General features: G+C 31.3%; 1 protein-coding gene across 5 annotated transcripts in view; it reads right to left on the bottom strand.

The window, feature by feature from the left end:
* Window positions 1–3435: 3435 nt before the first annotated feature.
* The window catches only part of LOC140058445 (voltage-dependent calcium channel subunit alpha-2/delta-3-like), a 43242-nt gene continuing 29259 nt past the window's right edge, over window positions 3436–17418 (bottom strand). For 3 of the 5 annotated variants that reach the window (XM_072104057.1, XM_072104053.1, XM_072104058.1), the window contains 19 exons: window positions 17305–17340; window positions 14045–14116; window positions 12789–12850; window positions 12088–12191; window positions 11555–11599; window positions 9828–9873; window positions 9285–9388; window positions 8834–8933; window positions 8208–8407; window positions 7774–7854; window positions 7353–7423; window positions 7033–7095; window positions 6426–6496; window positions 6216–6291; window positions 5994–6046; window positions 5730–5788; window positions 4900–5017; window positions 4111–4300; window positions 3436–3900 (listed from right to left, as the gene is read on the bottom strand). In XM_072104057.1, the coding sequence (XP_071960158.1) occupies window positions 3805–3900; window positions 4111–4300; window positions 4900–5017; window positions 5730–5788; window positions 5994–6046; window positions 6216–6291; window positions 6426–6496; window positions 7033–7095; window positions 7353–7423; window positions 7774–7854; window positions 8208–8407; window positions 8834–8933; window positions 9285–9388; window positions 9828–9873; window positions 11555–11599; window positions 12088–12191; window positions 12789–12850; window positions 14045–14116; window positions 17305–17340 (1647 nt within the window). In that variant the 3' untranslated portion in view covers window positions 3436–3804. The remainder of the gene's footprint in view (window positions 3901–4110; window positions 4301–4899; window positions 5018–5729; window positions 5789–5993; window positions 6047–6215; window positions 6292–6425; window positions 6497–7032; window positions 7096–7352; window positions 7424–7773; window positions 7855–8207; window positions 8408–8833; window positions 8934–9284; window positions 9389–9827; window positions 9874–11554; window positions 11600–12087; window positions 12192–12788; window positions 12851–14044; window positions 14117–17304; window positions 17341–17418) is intronic. The other 2 variants (XM_072104055.1, XM_072104054.1) reach the window with 2 other exon arrangements.

Raw genomic sequence — 17418 nt, 5'->3', positions numbered from 1 at the left:
CCAATAATCATTTATTGTTCCATTATTTACAATTTTAATATTTGAAAAATGTAGAAATGAAAAAGTTACTTCACCTTCTAAACAACCTACTTGAACTATTGCTTTACAGAACATGCTGTTGTACAACCCGTATAAATTGAACCAGTTGTCATAGGCATAGGCCTATCATATTCATTTGAACAAATTCATTTTAAAATCGCCATTACCAATGATGTGCATCAAAGAGTTTGACAAAATAAGTTCTGAACAATAACTACTTAGAGCCAACTTTAAAAGGTTAAAGTAATCAAAATTTACCCTGTAACGTATAAATTATGCATAAAGTATCTTAAAATATTAAAATATATCAAAATATGTTCTACTATGAATAATAGAAAAACATTTTGAAATTGGCTAATTATAAATGACATTTATGAATTAATGTTGTTTTCATTTTCTATGGTGAATATGTGGTTTATTGGAAAGGCATCCGAAGTACAAACAAAAGTTTTATAATATAAGTATTTTCTGAATATTGATGTGTGCCCAATCAAAATGTCTATCCTCCAGATACAATTATATATATATTAATGTGAGCATAGTAGTTTTTGTAATTTTGCTATTTTAAACTATGATACTGTAAAGTATTTCTAATATCTATCTATTCAAATACAGTATGGAAGAAGATGATGAATCCATATATAACGAACATGTCTTAACTATAATACCAGCCATTATAGGGAGAAGTTTGGACAACTACATTGCAGGCGTCATTTTGTGACCAGCGCAACTCATGACGACAAAAATCTCCCTACAAGGCCATGAAATAGACTACACTAACCAGCTACAACACACCATATTAAAAAATATGCTCAAACTGCTCGCAGATTGTTTTTAAATTATCTAAATTTCCTTGGTTTGAGCTATCAAACATCAACACACCACCAAACGCTTATTTGGCACCATTAATACGTATTCAAAGTAAACATCAATTTAGTCTTGAAAGGGCCAACATTTAATTGGACGTAGCTCACTGCAAGTAATTAAACCAATCATGATGCGTGGATCATCCCCAACTGTCACTTGTGATTGGTCAACTCATTTGCATTGCAAACTTGGTTGCGTTGCGTCAAACTAGGACACAACGCAAGAATGCAAGTCGCAATGCAAGCACATTAACCTATTATGTGGGTTAATTACTATTAACCCAAGCATTTGGGGACACAGGTGGTATATAACCTGAAGATTGGTTTAATGTCAAGCCCAATCAAGAGGAAACAAGGGTCTGTTATGGTCACAGAGTGGCAGGTGCCTTGTACAGTATCTACCACTACGCCTGCCAAACACCATACTTTATAAATAGATGCCAGTGTTTATACAAAACACTTATAATGGTAGCCTATAATTCCAGTATACCAATTAAAAACCCTAGTTATATTTGCTCAACTTTTAAAATCTTGTAATACACCAATGAACATTATTAGATAAACAGGATTTTGTTTGTACATAAGTTATTCAACAACAAGGATAATCAGAAATTGTTCAGTTTTACTGTTAAAATGTAAAATACCAATAATTAAATTCGTAATAACTTACTCTACAAAGATGCTGTTGTCATTATAGCATTACACCAAATAAAACCGATAAAATTCACTTGTTATGTTACACCACATTATGGAAGACTATTGGTCAAAAGACAATCACAAATATCAGCAGCCGACTCCCAAAAAAAAGTGAAACATAAAATCCAAAACCATTTAAAACATACTGCAATATAAAAGCATTTTAAAAATGTTGATCATTAATGATAATGCTGTTTTTATTTATAACACACCAATATATAATTACATCCTTGTCATTTATTAGTTGATTTTTATCACGTACCATGCATTATTTTTTCCCCTTCAACGATTGAAAAGGTACTATTGCATGTTCAGAAAATGTTGTGGAATACAATAGGTCTGAATATTGCATGACAGGAAAAACACCTTATAACTGTCAGTGTCAGCAGCCAAAATTGGACAAGCCTTTCACATTCAATAAGATGGAATCGGCTGAGTTATAAAAAGTAGGTGTGTTATAAAACAAATATTGACTGTTTTGTATTTGTTGAATGTAGAGAATATTTTCATTAGTTGATAGCATGACTGTACTATTCCCCTCAGCTTCTCTTTGTTGAATAGAACAGTCAGTGTTTCAACTCATGAAATAGTCTTTCCATTCAACTCACAAACATGCATTATTTGTATAATGTATGATGGACTTGCTTGTTTGTTTGTTTGTTTGTTTGTTTGTTTGTTTACAAATAAATAAACTCGAATAATTGGAAGTTTAAATTAACATAGATACAAATGTTGTAATCGATTAAAATAATTAATGAAGAAATAAAAGCTATATGTTCCATAGTAACATATTATAAACTTTCACCTATTTAAAACTACTTGTTATTTCAGAAACAAATCCTACTTGCATAGTGTGTTTAACAACAGAAGGGAAAATGGTCGAATATGAAGCAAGTGAAACAACATTGCCTTAAAAGTTTAAATATTAATTTTGAAAAAGTGCATAATTTGCCAAAACACGCCTTGCAAATCTTAGCTTCTTTGGCTACATAGGCATTTAAAAATACATTCTCATTCAAATTGAAAAATAAATAAAATTACAAGTTATGCATTTTTTTAATTGCACACTAAGTATTACCAGGAGATATTATAATTCAATGCAGAAAAAACACCATTATGATGTCATACCCTTAATAATTTCCTATGTACAATAGTGGTTAACCTTTTTCTGTAATTCTTTGTACTAATTTTTATCATTAAATGCTATTCCTATAATTTGGTTAAAACATTTTCATGCTATGTTAGGTAAAAGTGTAAATTCATGTTGAAACGTTTTGTATTGCACATAAATATATAATACTTAAAATAGTAGAAAGTGTCTTTAAAATGTATGTAATGATGTACTACAGCAATCAACAAAACTATAAATTACTATGATCAATATAATTTGCAGATTATGAGCGTGTTTGTTGCTCTGGTGTTACGCTGCGATAGTGATAATGATAATTATACTGTATGTCCATTTTGTATATAGTGCCATAAAACGATCATTGATCATGGCACTGTGGCTTCAGATATTACACTTTTCAACGACCTAAGGGTCATGTCATGTCAACTTATTATAGGTGTAATCCACAGTTTTAAGTTTACTTTAATTTTGATAAAGGATTGTAATAATAATATCCAATCTACTGTATTGGCAGTAATATTCAATTTTTTAGATAAATGATGTTTACATTGTTGGAGGTACAAATAAATAATATATAAAAATAAATATCTTTATAAAGCCTACACACGAAATATAAATTATGTGTGTGTAACTCACTTAATTGAAAAAAAAAAAAAGATTTAAATATATATATACATTTTGTAATGATTGTTTTGTTATCTGTGAGAACGGTTTAGCAGATATTATATGTACCTATAAATGTTTGTTTGTATTATCTTAAATTTTTAGACATGTATTCTATTTTTAGCGGGTTAAATGTACTTATGATACAATATACTCAGAAGAAATCAAGATGTTAATTACTGCTAATTTGCATATTTTAATAAATAAATATGTAAATAAAAAGAAATAAATAATATGTACAAAAAGGCATTGTTTTGTATACAATGATGTTTTTTGGACTTTTGTGGAATGTCTGTATGATAATATTGGTTTTGTTTTTTTTTTAGGTCAAAAGCAATGCATGATGTATAAAATCTTTTTGGTTTTGGTTATGCTTGTAATGCTTGTCCGCTTGCGAGAGGTCATTCAATGTCATAACATCCTGAGATGTTGCAGACAAAAGCAAGCCAACAATAACAACAAACTTGGCTTTATGAAACTAGCGCCTCCACAATCACTCGAGTCCTCCTATAAGACAAAAATTAAACCAAAATTACTGAGTGTGCTGGTCCAAGACACCCTAAATTTACCCCTGGCATTGTTGTAGACATATTGTTAACATCTAGCAAATCATCATCGTTATCATCATCGAGCAGATTGATCACAGAAGGCGTTCACAGTGAAACATGAAAACGCATAGAGGCTGAACCAGACAATAATGGGAAATTCAATACTCGCCTCTATATCATTATTGAAACATTGTGGCGGCCGCCTTCGATGTCGTTGAACTTTTAACCTCTGACATTCATCTGTTGAATTGTAATCTGTTGGTGTAATGTCAAGTTGTTCTATCGGATCGCAATTACAATCGTTATCCATGGCTACCAATACCAAGTTACTTTTAGGAACCTCATGGATGGAATAATTTCTGCGATTAAAAATGTCAAATTATAATGACAAATTAAATTCTTTAATGAAATAGTAAAAATATGATTATATGATTATAAATTCAACTTTGTAGATTTGTAATTTGGTGGCTTAATAATATTGGCTTAGAAATCAAGTCGAGTGGTTGAGCAGTTAAGGCAGGGCACCACCACAAACCATAGCTATACAATTGGCACAGGTTCAAGCCACTCTTCAACCATTGTTCTGGTGGTAGAACAAGTCTTCTCAGATAAGGACTTAAAACTGGCTTGTGTGAACCCAGTACATCTTTCGGAAGAGTTGAAGGTTTCCCCGGTGTACTGCTCCATTCAGCCATTGTCGTTGTGGACAGATGAACCGGCGACGTTTAGTCGCAGCACTCGACACGAAGGGACACTTAAGGGAGTAGAAAGTTGTGGTATGTGTGGTCCACACCTGTGCGCAATTCACCTACAGTAGTAGGCTGCAAGCCTGGCTGCAAGTGGCAGATTATTCCCCCATTTACATTAAATATTATATTACTCTGTGTTATGAAAGAAATATTTTAAAAACATTTGTTACAAGACTGAGGACAGTTAATACTAAATGATCATGACTTACAGTTTACAGGAATCGCATGCCTCTTCAATGAAACCAGTAAATGGAAGGCTTTCTGGTTTCAATTTGAAGTAATCACGACTTTGATCACATGGAAATGAAAATATCTGCGGTTGAAGATCTGCAAAATTTGACAAAAAAATATTAAATATTATCGTGAGTAACAATGTTTTCAGTATTGACTGGAGTCACGACAATCGCACGGCTGTTTAGTGTAATTTGACTGGTGACTTCCTTTGGTGGACGGTAGTACAATTCAGTGATTACAGTCAGTAATAACAAAAAATGTAGGGCCTAAGTGAATAGAAATATTTTTATTACTTATTTAAAGATGTATTGTCCCCCAAAAACTTGAAAAATGAAGATTAATTAAATCAGACTTTGAATATGTTATTTTGTAGTTTTAATAAAGTTAATCACTTCCATAGAAAAAAAAACGAAAAAAAAAAAATATGTTTTCACTTATAAAATGACAAAATAAATGGTTAAATTCAACCAAAAATCCATTGGCTGGCAGCCAATTTGACCATTTTTTGCTTTAAATTACATTTTTTTCAGGTAAATACACTTTTTCAATCCAATTTTTTGTCAAAGTGGATAACTATTATGTTACATTAAAATGGAATATTCAACAAAAAATGTTTTAAGAATTATTTTTTCAGGGGGACAATACATCTTTAAGGGAAATTGGTGATTGTTAGATACAGCCACTGGATCGTAGCTGGTTTGTAGGTCTATCACTAAAATTAACATTGTGGTAACTTATGTGAAGTGCGCTATCAACATTTCTGTGTCCGTAGGTACAGTTTTAAAATTAAGGTTGGTTGACTTACATTCCGCATGAACTGTGCTTGAGTACCACCAGTCATACACGCTAAACTGAACAAGAAACCTGTAACAAACAAATATAACTTTTATCAAATTTGTCTTGCAAAAACACTAGCTAGATAACAATAACTTTGATTTTACATTTTAAATGTTTTTTTACTGTGTCTTTACATATTTTTTGTCACAATGACATAACTATAGCTAGGTCATCCAAAGTTGTCAAAAATCGAAATGTAATCTTTAAACTATTATCAGAACCTCATACTTACATAACAAATTGATGAAACCACCAGGAAACCATAGCAGTTATTGAGAAAAATGGCTGAAAGAAAAAAAAAAGTTTTAAAAACATTCAGTTCAAAGATGTATGGAAAGATCTAGTATAATTTAATTTAGTGATCAGGCATGTCCCTCATAAAAAAAACAACATATAAAACATGGGATTTTTTTATACAGTAATACAAAGATGTAACATAACATTTCAAACTCACATCGAAGATTGTGGATCCTGCGCTAGAAAATACCTCTGTCTCTGAACACATTCCTTGGTAATCTATCAACTGGTATCTACAACAAAATATTCATACAAAATGTAATATAACACAAAATCCAGTAAACCAGTCCTTTAGCAGCACAAAATGGCATTTAATTAAAATGGTCATGTGAAATTGGTGTTTATGGGAGGTAGTTTTGTAACTTACTTTTGATATACTGAGACATTCACTAATTCTGTCATTAGTCTCAGATATGGCTTTCCTAAAGGCGATCCAACCTGAAAAAGTAAGCATGCTTTAAGTTAATAGTTCTAAAATATAATATCTTAAATCTAAAACAATTATATAAAAACAATCACGGTATAAGACAATCATAAGATACATATGTTGCTCATCAACAGCTAAATTTTTTTGAATATAATATATGTTACATATGTGTATCTTGTTATAATAATAATAATAACTGGTACTTGATATAGCGCATTATGATGAAAGCCTCAATGCGCTTTACATAGACAGAAAAATTTAGAAAATTCAAAAGGTGGGTTTTGAGGAGAGATCTGAAGACACTGGTGGCAGTTCATTAATAAGTCTTGCAACAGTAGGTTCTGATTAATAAGTTTTTATATTTTTGTATTGAAAGAACACTATCTCATAGTCGTATGTTATATTGTACTGTATGTAAAGTTATAGAATTTAATAAGTATCCTCCTTCTATTACTGGGACGTGGTCACAGAATATTACACCCATATTTTTTTCTTTAATAACTCTGAATTGATAAATATTACGGTAGTAATTACGAATATAACCTACCTGAGTTTCATCTTCAGAAAATAATATGTATCCATTCTCATCTAACAACAAGCAATCAATATTCTACAAGTTAAAGAAATTAAATATCAAATTAGTTATAAGTAATGTATTCCAAATAATAATAATGTTCTCAATGCAACGTCCAAGTATGAACAAACAAATTGACACAACTACCGAATCAAACTATGCAAAGATGGACTAAAATACATAACATTTACAAAATGTTTTATATTTCTTGCTTGCACTGATGGGCCAATGTGTGTATGCTCCAACTCTTTTAGTATCTCAAAATTCTATAATTAAAGTAATTTTTACTTTACCTCACTATTACAAGTCTGTGATTGCATAACCTTAGATGCAAGTTCATCCCATAACATTTGAAATCCAACAGCTGAAGGAAAAAAAAATAATCATTCATCTATGAGAGCAGTAGGAAAACTTTTAAAATCACACAAACCTGCAACCTCCAATTGAAATTTTCAGCATCATCCCCACAATCTCACTAACTGATACCTTTGACATCACACAAACCTGCGACCTCTCAGTTCCTAATGGGAACAAAGCTTCACAGACATTTTCAGCATCATACCACAACCCCACTCACTGATACCTTTAACATCATACCAACCTGCGACTTCTCACTAACATTTTCAGCATCATATCCAAATGTGACCTTTCACTGACATATACAGCATCATACAATAATAACATAATAATAACAGGTTAATGTAGTTTACTTACTCCCTACTACTGTTGGTCCTACACCATTTTTAGTAAAAGTTACAATTGTACTAGCTGTCACTTTTATTGTAGAGTTAATTTCTGGGAAAAAATGAAAACATAATTAACATTAATACTATTACGGTATATGCAAAATATTGCTTGGTTCTTGTGTATGTTGCTCAAAAACTGTCTGGGTAACTTTCACTGAGGAAACAGGATTGGGAAATATCTTCCAGTCAAGTAAAAATTGTTTGCTAATTAATTTACTATTAAAGCTATAACTTTATGTGACAACAAAATATGTGTCCATATATGGACATATCACTACCATATTTGGGCTCACATGTACCAGAACAATACTATACAATTTGAACTGGCATAAAGCTTGCAAGAAGAATAAATTAAACCTTCTGACCCAAGTACACTCCTTTCAAATTAAGATAATACTTCACCTGGTGTAGACCCATCTGTCACTAAAGGCACAGAGTAGAGTATACTGTCATTCCCTAACTCAACAGCTCGCCAATAATAATCTTCTTCTATTGTTTCACTGTAATCTTCACTGAAGCTATAAGCACTATCAAAATCTGGATTGTTGTACCAGCGTGACAACCCACTACGCATTCCAAGAAAAGATGTCAGGATTCCACTCCTTAGGAAGAACAAAATACAGGATTACAAAGTGGGATAATTTGGGAGGAGCGGGAAGATGAAAGGAGACATGTTAGAGGTGTGTAAGGTATTGGGTGGGTGGGAGGTGTGTAAAGTATTGGGTGGGTGGGATGTAAGTGGGCATGTAAGTGGGCATGTAAGGAGGCATGTCGGAGATGAATTTTGTATAGTATTTATCCCATAAACATCCAACATGAAGTTTACACAAACTTTACAGGATGGATATACACCTCTTGATGCGTAGGCCCTATATTAAACTAAGTTTCACTTGCAGCTAAGAAGTGGATTAGTTTGACAGTTATGAGTTTACAATACTTATACTAGATTAGGATTGAACTATGGGCCTTTGGATTGAAAGGTAAGCATGTTTTACAACTCCACTAAACATACAGTTTTATATACTTACCCCGTAGCATCTTCTGCAGCGTATTTTGTTTCCCAATGGTTTTGTACTTCTTCTGTGATCGTTAGATCAAGTAACAAATGATTTATCATATCAACATCACCTAGACACATTAATAAAATAAATGATAACAAATGATTGACAAATGCAGCACAACTTGTTGGTAATGCGAGTGTGTTTAGATACAAGAGTATGTCAAAATACTTCACAGTCACCTGTGAACTATCTTTATGCAAACTACAATATGTAAATTAAAGATTTTTTTTTTTTTTAAGACATTCAAAGTAAAATGTACATAAGTTTGAGCCATGATTCAAATATCTAATATATAAAAAAATCTTTTATTAGCACCATGGGGAAACAGGATGCAAGTTTCATACACCTAAGTTGAAAACAGATCTTTGTGCAAAAAAAACATTATAACATAGCATAACAAAAATATAAATGATCTTACAGTCAGGAGCAAGTTCAGTATCGAGGACTGAAAAATACAGTCTTTCTACCAAAGCAACTTTACGCAGGTACTTGTTTTCTTCAGTCGACCAGGAGCAGTATGGCCTAGACATAATAAAAACGGTGGTGAGAGAAAGATACTTGTGGGGATATTCTGATTTGATCTTTCCTACCCATTATTTCATCATACAGACCTTCCAATAAATATAAAAATGTTTATCATGGAAAGATTGTCAAAAAGTTCAGAACAGAATCATTAGTGAAGACTCTCTTTTTGAGAGAAGTGTCGTAAACTTGTGTGCACATTCTGATTTGATCTTTCCTACCCATTATTTCATCATACAGACCTTCCAATAAATAAAAATGTTTATCATGGAAAGATTGTCAAAAAGTTCAGAACAGAATCATTAGTGAAGACTCTCTTTTTGAGAGAAGTGTCGTAAACGGAAGACCCAATACTGTAATATGTGTTAACTGCCGGTAGGAGGAGCAACACCTGTCAATCATTCTTTCTTTGTTTATCATCATAAACAAGATTGCTTACCAATATCGAGCAATGGTCACATTTCCATTAAACCGCCAGTCAATTGCTATAAGATAAAATATAAATAATATTAATAACGTTTTTCTTCCATAACTTTAGAGAATAGTACTATCAGTCTCAGCCAAGATAATATAGCAAACCAATCAAAAACTGGTGCACCCTGTAACCACGTAAAAATCCTGTGCATACCCGCTAAAAACGATTTAAAATACAATAGAAAGGTTTGGTGTAGTATGCAGCCTATGGTAAATGTGTTCAATTAAAACAAAACATATTCTAATGCATGGTGTCAAAAATAACATGTTCTAATATGTGAAGGTGCGGTGTCTATTGAACACACAACATGTTCTAATGTGAAGGTGCGGTGTCAATTGAACACATAACATGTTCTAATGTGAAGGTGCTGTGTCTATTGAACACACAACATGTTATAATGTGAAGGTGCGGTTTCAATTGAACACATAACATGTTCTAATGTGAAGGTGCGGTGTCTATTGAACACACAACATGTTCTAATGTGAAGGTGCGGAGTCTATTGAACACACAACATGTTCTAATGTGAAGGTGCGGTGTCAATTGAACACATAACATGTTCTAATGCAAATTAGAGTTCTAATACGAATATTGAGCATACAAAATGTTCTATAATGAAGGAGTCTATTGAACACATAACATGTTTTATATAACACCTATATAAATTCCTGTCATTTGATTGGACGAATGTGGGTCACATGGCGTGCAATAGTACGCACTATTCAACGATCGTTAAATAGTACTTTTTGAAACATTTTTGTGTACGAAAAAAAAACGTGAAAATAATGAATGTTTTGTATTCGTGTAATGGTACAAATAATGGTACTTGGTGAATGACGAAAGGTTATATCAACTCGGCTTTGCCTCGTTGATATAACCTTTCATCATTCACCTCGTGCCATTATTTGTACCATTGCACTCATAAACATTCATTATTTGTATACTAATGCACAGGTGCGGTGTCTATTGAACACATAACATGTTCTAATGCACAGGTGCGGTGTGAATTGAACACATAACATGTTCTAATGCACAGGTGCGGTGTGAATTGAACACATAACATGTTCTAATGCACAGGTGCGGTGTCAATTGAACACATAACATGTTCTAATGTGGAGGTGCAGTGTTTACTGAACATAACATGTTCTAATGCGAAGGTGCAGTGTCTATTGAACACATAACATGTTGCAAAGGAGCGGTGTCTGTTTAACACATACTAATGTAAACACTATTCTAATTAAAAGGATGATCAGTGGAACATTAAAAATTTAATGCAAACAAAAGCAAATATGGGGAGAAGTAATCAAAGTAGGTGCAAATCAGTTTAAAAACAAGAACAAACTAAGTTGGGTACATGCTGGTATAAGAAAACCAATTAAAATGAAGAAAAATAATATTTTATATAGTTTTTTGGAATGGGTAAGTTTGGCAAAAGATGCAATATGTTTCAAACAGATGTATATTTGGGAGGAGTGTAAGTTAAGTTATATCAAGCAAGTCAGAAAACCTTTTGTATAGGTTAGGTGAAGAAGGAAAATGTAATCTGGATAACAATTAGGTAAAAATGAGAATGTAAAAAGGAGTGGTGGATATATTAAAAAAGGTGCTCGCCACCACACATGCAAACAGGCAAAAAGGATCTATTAACTAAGAGTGATTTCAATCAATCAGATTACACCATTGAAAGGTCTCACCTTCTCGTAACACTGAAGCATTGTTCTCAAGTCCAACGTCAAAGTCTTATAAAACATATATAAAGCATTTTGTTTTCAATTAATGAGTTAGATCTTATTAATAATTATTCATAGAACTCATGCATACTTTAAAAATTTATAAAGCAAATTATTAATATTTATTATTCTTTATTGCAAAAAAATTACATACAAAAAATAAAACAAAAACTAAGGGAGTAGGCAGGAACTTAAAGTGAACCCGTCTTATTGATATCATTTAGGGAAATGTTAACTTTAAAGTTAAAGTTTTGTTAGAGAAAATTAATGAAGCAAAAGTAAGTTGTACCATTATCCTAGGGAGATGTGACAAAAGTATATCTGTATACATAATTTGCATACATAATTTGCATAAATATTCTGTATAGCAAGCATTTTACTTCATCACCTGATCAGTCACATGACCATTGTGACATCAGGCAATACTGTTGTTGTTAAATGAATTAAAGCTTTAATAAAAAAAATACAGTTATTACTGCAAGTGTTGAAATGCTTACCGCTGTATAGTTTATCTGTATCCGGCATATGATTATCATCAAAGTACTTTTCAGTTGACTCAAGGATGTAAAAGCCAAATGGTTCGACAAGAACTATGGCAAAACTGTAACATAATTTAAATACTTTTATATACAGTATAACAAATCTCATACTATTTTACATATAAGATATTCTGTAAAATGTTTAGATAGAAGATATTCCATATAATGTTTAAATGCAAGATATTCTATACAATGTTTAACTGGAAGATAGATCTTCCATACAATGTTTGGATTGAAGATTTTCCATACAAGGTTTAGATGGAAAATTTCCCATACAATGTTTAGATGGAAGATATTCTAAACAATGTTTAGATGGAAGATTTTACATACAATGTTTAGATGGAAGATTTTCCATACAATTTTTAGATGGAAGATTTTCCATACAATGTTTAGATGAAAGATTTTCCATACAATGTTTAGATGGAAGATTTTCCATACAATGTTTAGATGGAAGATATTCCATAAAATGTTTAGATGGAAGATTTTCCATGCAATGTTTAGATGGAAGATTTTTCATACAATGTTTAGATGGAAGATTTTCCATGCAATGTTTAGATGGAAGATTTTTCATACAATGTTTAGATGGAAGATAATCTATATAATGTTAATAGATGGAAGGTATTCTGTATAATTTTTAAAGTTCAATAAGAAGTACTTACCTAAAAGGTGTTTCATCAAGAAAGGTGTAGAAGTAGGAATTATTTCTCACTGATATACGGGTCTGTTAAAACAATTGTATAATAATAATACTAACTTTTATTTATTAGTCCAAAGAATATCATCATCATGTATATCAACATCATCATCACATACATCATCATCATCTTCATCACGTATATCATCATCATGTATATCATCATCATCAACATCTTGATCACGTATATCATCATCATTATGTCTTTCATCATCATCATGTATATCATCATCATCAACATCTTGATCACGTATATCATCATCATCATCATCATGTCTTTCATCATCATCATGTATATCATCATCATAAACCTCATCAACATGTATATCATCAACATCATCATCATGTATGTCATCATCATAAACATCATTATGTATATCATGAACATCATCATCATGTATGTCATCATCATAAACATCATTATGTATATCATCATTATCATCATCATCATCATCATCATCATCCCATATATCATCATCATGTATATTATCATCATCATCATGTATATTATCAATATCATCATCATCATGTATATTATGATCATCATGTATATCATCATCATTATGTATATCATCATCAATATCATCATCATGTATATCATCATCATAAACATCATCGTGTATATCATAAACATCATCATCATGTATATCATCATCATGTATATCATCATCATAAACATCATCATGTATATCATCATCATCAATATCATCATCATGTATATCATCATCATAAACATCATCATGTATATCATGAACATCATCATCATGTATATCATCATCATAAACATCATCATGTATATCATGAACATCATCATCATGTATATCATCATCATAAACATCATCATGTATATCATGAACATCATCATTATGTAGGTCATCATCATAAACATCATCATGTATATCATAAACATCATCATCATCATGTGTCATCATCATAAACATCATCATGTATATCATAAACATCATCATCATCATGTGTCATCATCATAAACATCATCAACATGTTTATCATCATCATGTATATCATCATCAGGAAAGTTCAAACAGCAGAAGTCACTGTCACAAAATAGGTGTGTAGGCCTACTTTCTGAATAGATGTATAGTAAAATTTATCTGGAAAAAAACCTGGGTTACCTAAGACAGAGGAGCAGTGCCATCCGACACTTAAGTATCATTCCTAGCTTGGGGAGTGGAGGTGTCATGAAAAACATTGAAAACTTACCAAATTAGATGTATGCATTACAGATTCTATTTTCGTTTCACCCGTCAATGTGTTAATCATTGCATTCCGCATCTTTAAAACAAACAAAACATAACTTAACAACTGCGTTTTGCAAGAATTTCGGAATACCAACCATAATTGGGAGGTCCAAAAAGTTAAGATTTCCAGAAAGTTTGAATTCTGAAATGCATTTCCCATTATTCAGGTAGTTCTGTTTTAAGGACAGCCATCACAAAGAATTGATAAAAACAGCAATATTACCATAATTGTTCTTATTGAGATGCTATTAGGTGAACATTGAATGAAGCTGAATTGTACCATACACATTATTATGATCTTAAGTATGCACTTTGTATTATACAGTATGTTAAATATGTTCAGTCGGTAGAATTATCCTATATAAATACAGTTGAAATAAGTACTGATTTTAATAATTAATTTTCACTGCTAAATTACAAGTATTGAAAGTTTAAATTATTATGAAACAAAACAACTTACAGTAGTAACAATGTTACTCCCAAGGTCATTTGTGATTATTAATTGTTAATATTCATAGCAGAATACATACATAAAACAAATTACATTGTTTTTTTATTTAATAAAATTTGTATTATAACTTTTCCCAACATAACTAATAATTTCTTATCACAAACGATAGAAATTCTAGCAACCTATTCAATTACAAGAAAGTGTGACTTGCATGTCAAGAAATAAAGTCATCCATACAGAACTGCTAAATTCTTCAAAACTAGACATTTAATAGAATTTATTAAAATAATTATCCCTTTGGGAAACAGACGGTTACTCAAAATATGCATATGTGCAAAACTTTGCACACTGTTTAGTTTAAATGATAAACTAATGAGAATGGAAAACAAGACTTTCTGAAACCATGGCTACTGTATGTACTGTGTCTAATGCCACATTGTAAGTAGGCATACTAGAAGCTGTACTAGCTAAAGTACATAGTATGCTAGGCTGTAACACCATTGTAGTGTTGCCTAAATCACATCACATCAAGAGTACAATATTATCATCAATAGCAATACTATTATTTGTAGTATAATTTAAAGTGCTACACAGGAGTCCAATATTATCATTTTTTTAATGCTGCCTAAAGTGAAACATGGGAGTGCAATATTATCATTTGTGGTGCTGCCTAAAGTGTCACATGGGAGTGCAATAGTATCTTTTTTAATGCTGCCTAAAGCGTCACATGGGAGTGCAATAGTATCTTTTTTAGTGCTGCCTAAAGCGCCACATGGGAGTGCAATAGTATCTTTTTTAGTGCTGCCTAAAGCGCCACATTGGAGTGCAATAGTATCTTTTTTAGTGCTGCCTAAAGCGCCACATGGGAGTGCAATAGTATCTTTTTTAGTGCTGCCTAAAGCGCCACATGGGAATGCAAAATTATCATTTGTAGTGATACATAAAGCGCCACATGGGAGCGCAAGAACAATCTTTTTAGTGTTACATAAAGCGCAACTTATGATTGTGAGTACAAACATTGGTGCTACTTTGAAACACCACGAGAGTGCAAAGATTGCTAGATAAAGCGCCACATTGGGCATAGCATATAGTTCATGGCAAGGCTAGCAACCTAAGGGGTATTAAAGACATACAACTGACTAATTTCTAAAATACATTAGGAAATAATTAATTTCTCCAGTCTTTTTTAAACACTAACCAAACAATTGCTTTGAAAAGGAGAGATAATTAGGATGAAATAATATTGTTTACTTCATAGGCTGCTGTACCATATGGTATGAACAAACTGTACAACAATATTATGATATATTAGTTTACCATATGTTTATGTCTATATAATCACAATATTGTCTTAATAACACAAACAACCATACATTTGTTTTGGTTAAAATCAAGAATAATTCTGCCAACAACCAGATGTGTTAATATGTATTTTGTTTTCCTATTTTACTTTAACTAGCCTAATAGAAATAATATTTTATTTTTTTTAAAGTTTGAATAATAATATTTTGGAGTTTGTATACATAAAAAAGATTGAAATAAAAGTTGTCATCGACGCGTCAGTCTGGACTTAACAAATCATCCTGTACATTCTGTTTTCAATAATACTAACCAAACTTATTATTTCATCTTATAATAATATCACATTAAATCAATATTTAATATGTAGTAAGCTATGTAGCATGCCATGCGCAAATTCACATTGCAAATTATGAGAATGAAAGTAGTCTATATAAATGAAATGAATAAAAATACTTTGTGTAATAATATACATATTCAAAAGGAATAAAAATAATTAATATAATTTAAATGAGAAATGAAATGAGAATAATCATAAATTATATGCAAGTACTATAAATTCATACCAAAAAAAAATATTTTGCTTGTAGCACGAATCCAAAACAAATTTAACACAAAGAAAGAAAAAAAAATAAAATCCTAAAAACTGCAAGAAAACAAAAATGAACATAATGTTGTGATTTTGAAGAAACGCAAGATTTCACGTTAAATAAAACCTTAAAACTAAACACAGGTGCTGAAAAGCATGATAATGAAACTTATATAGACACATTTGCAGCCTTAGTAATATAATGCAATTGGCATCTCACATGCACAACCTATCTTGAATGATATTAGCTACAATAACTCAGCCATTTTAATAGTTCATGCAAAAATAAAATAATTTGATGGAAACCAAAAACCCTTCTGATAAGTTTATAAACACTAAATGTTAAGTTTTTTTAAAGATAAATTCTTTTACAAAGAAGAAACTTGAGCCATGCAACCATTCTTTCTCCAACCTCAACCTAAAACTTTAAAATTTCTAATGTTCAAACTTGAACATATATACTAGTTTGAGCTGAATAGACACAAACATTTAAAAACCAAGAATTTGTCGAATATTTATTAATTGTTTGATAAATAAATTGAAAGAAATTTTTTTAAATTGTGGAAACATCATCAGTGACCCCGATGATAAGAACGTCTACATGCATGTACAAATACTATCTTTTAATAATATTGTACATGCATTATGTACACACAGCAGTTTGCCGAAATCAGTTACAACAAGTTTTATTTGGGAATAAGGAGGGCATTAATTCTTTTAAATATTAAATAGAAAAATTCTTGATTTACATTTAAATAGAACAAAACAAACAATTTGATACACAAGAACACACATGGATATATTAAGTATTAAAAAGTGAGATTTGATAGAAATATGGAGAATATATAAGCAATGGCGTTATTGAAATGCTAGTTATTATCACCTCCATGTTATAGTCTGCCACGTATTCTTGTAGAACCTAATGATTGGAGAAATAGAGTGCAAACAAAAATGAACACAACAGATTGATATCATTGAACCAATCAGCTCTCATCGT

This window comes from Antedon mediterranea, chromosome 9 (assembly GCF_964355755.1).
Source record: "Antedon mediterranea chromosome 9, ecAntMedi1.1, whole genome shotgun sequence".
NCBI classification, from domain to species: domain Eukaryota; kingdom Metazoa; phylum Echinodermata; class Crinoidea; order Comatulida; family Antedonidae; genus Antedon; species Antedon mediterranea.
Note: the sequence above shows the minus strand (reverse complement) of the source record. Positions and strands in the feature narration are given on the sequence as shown.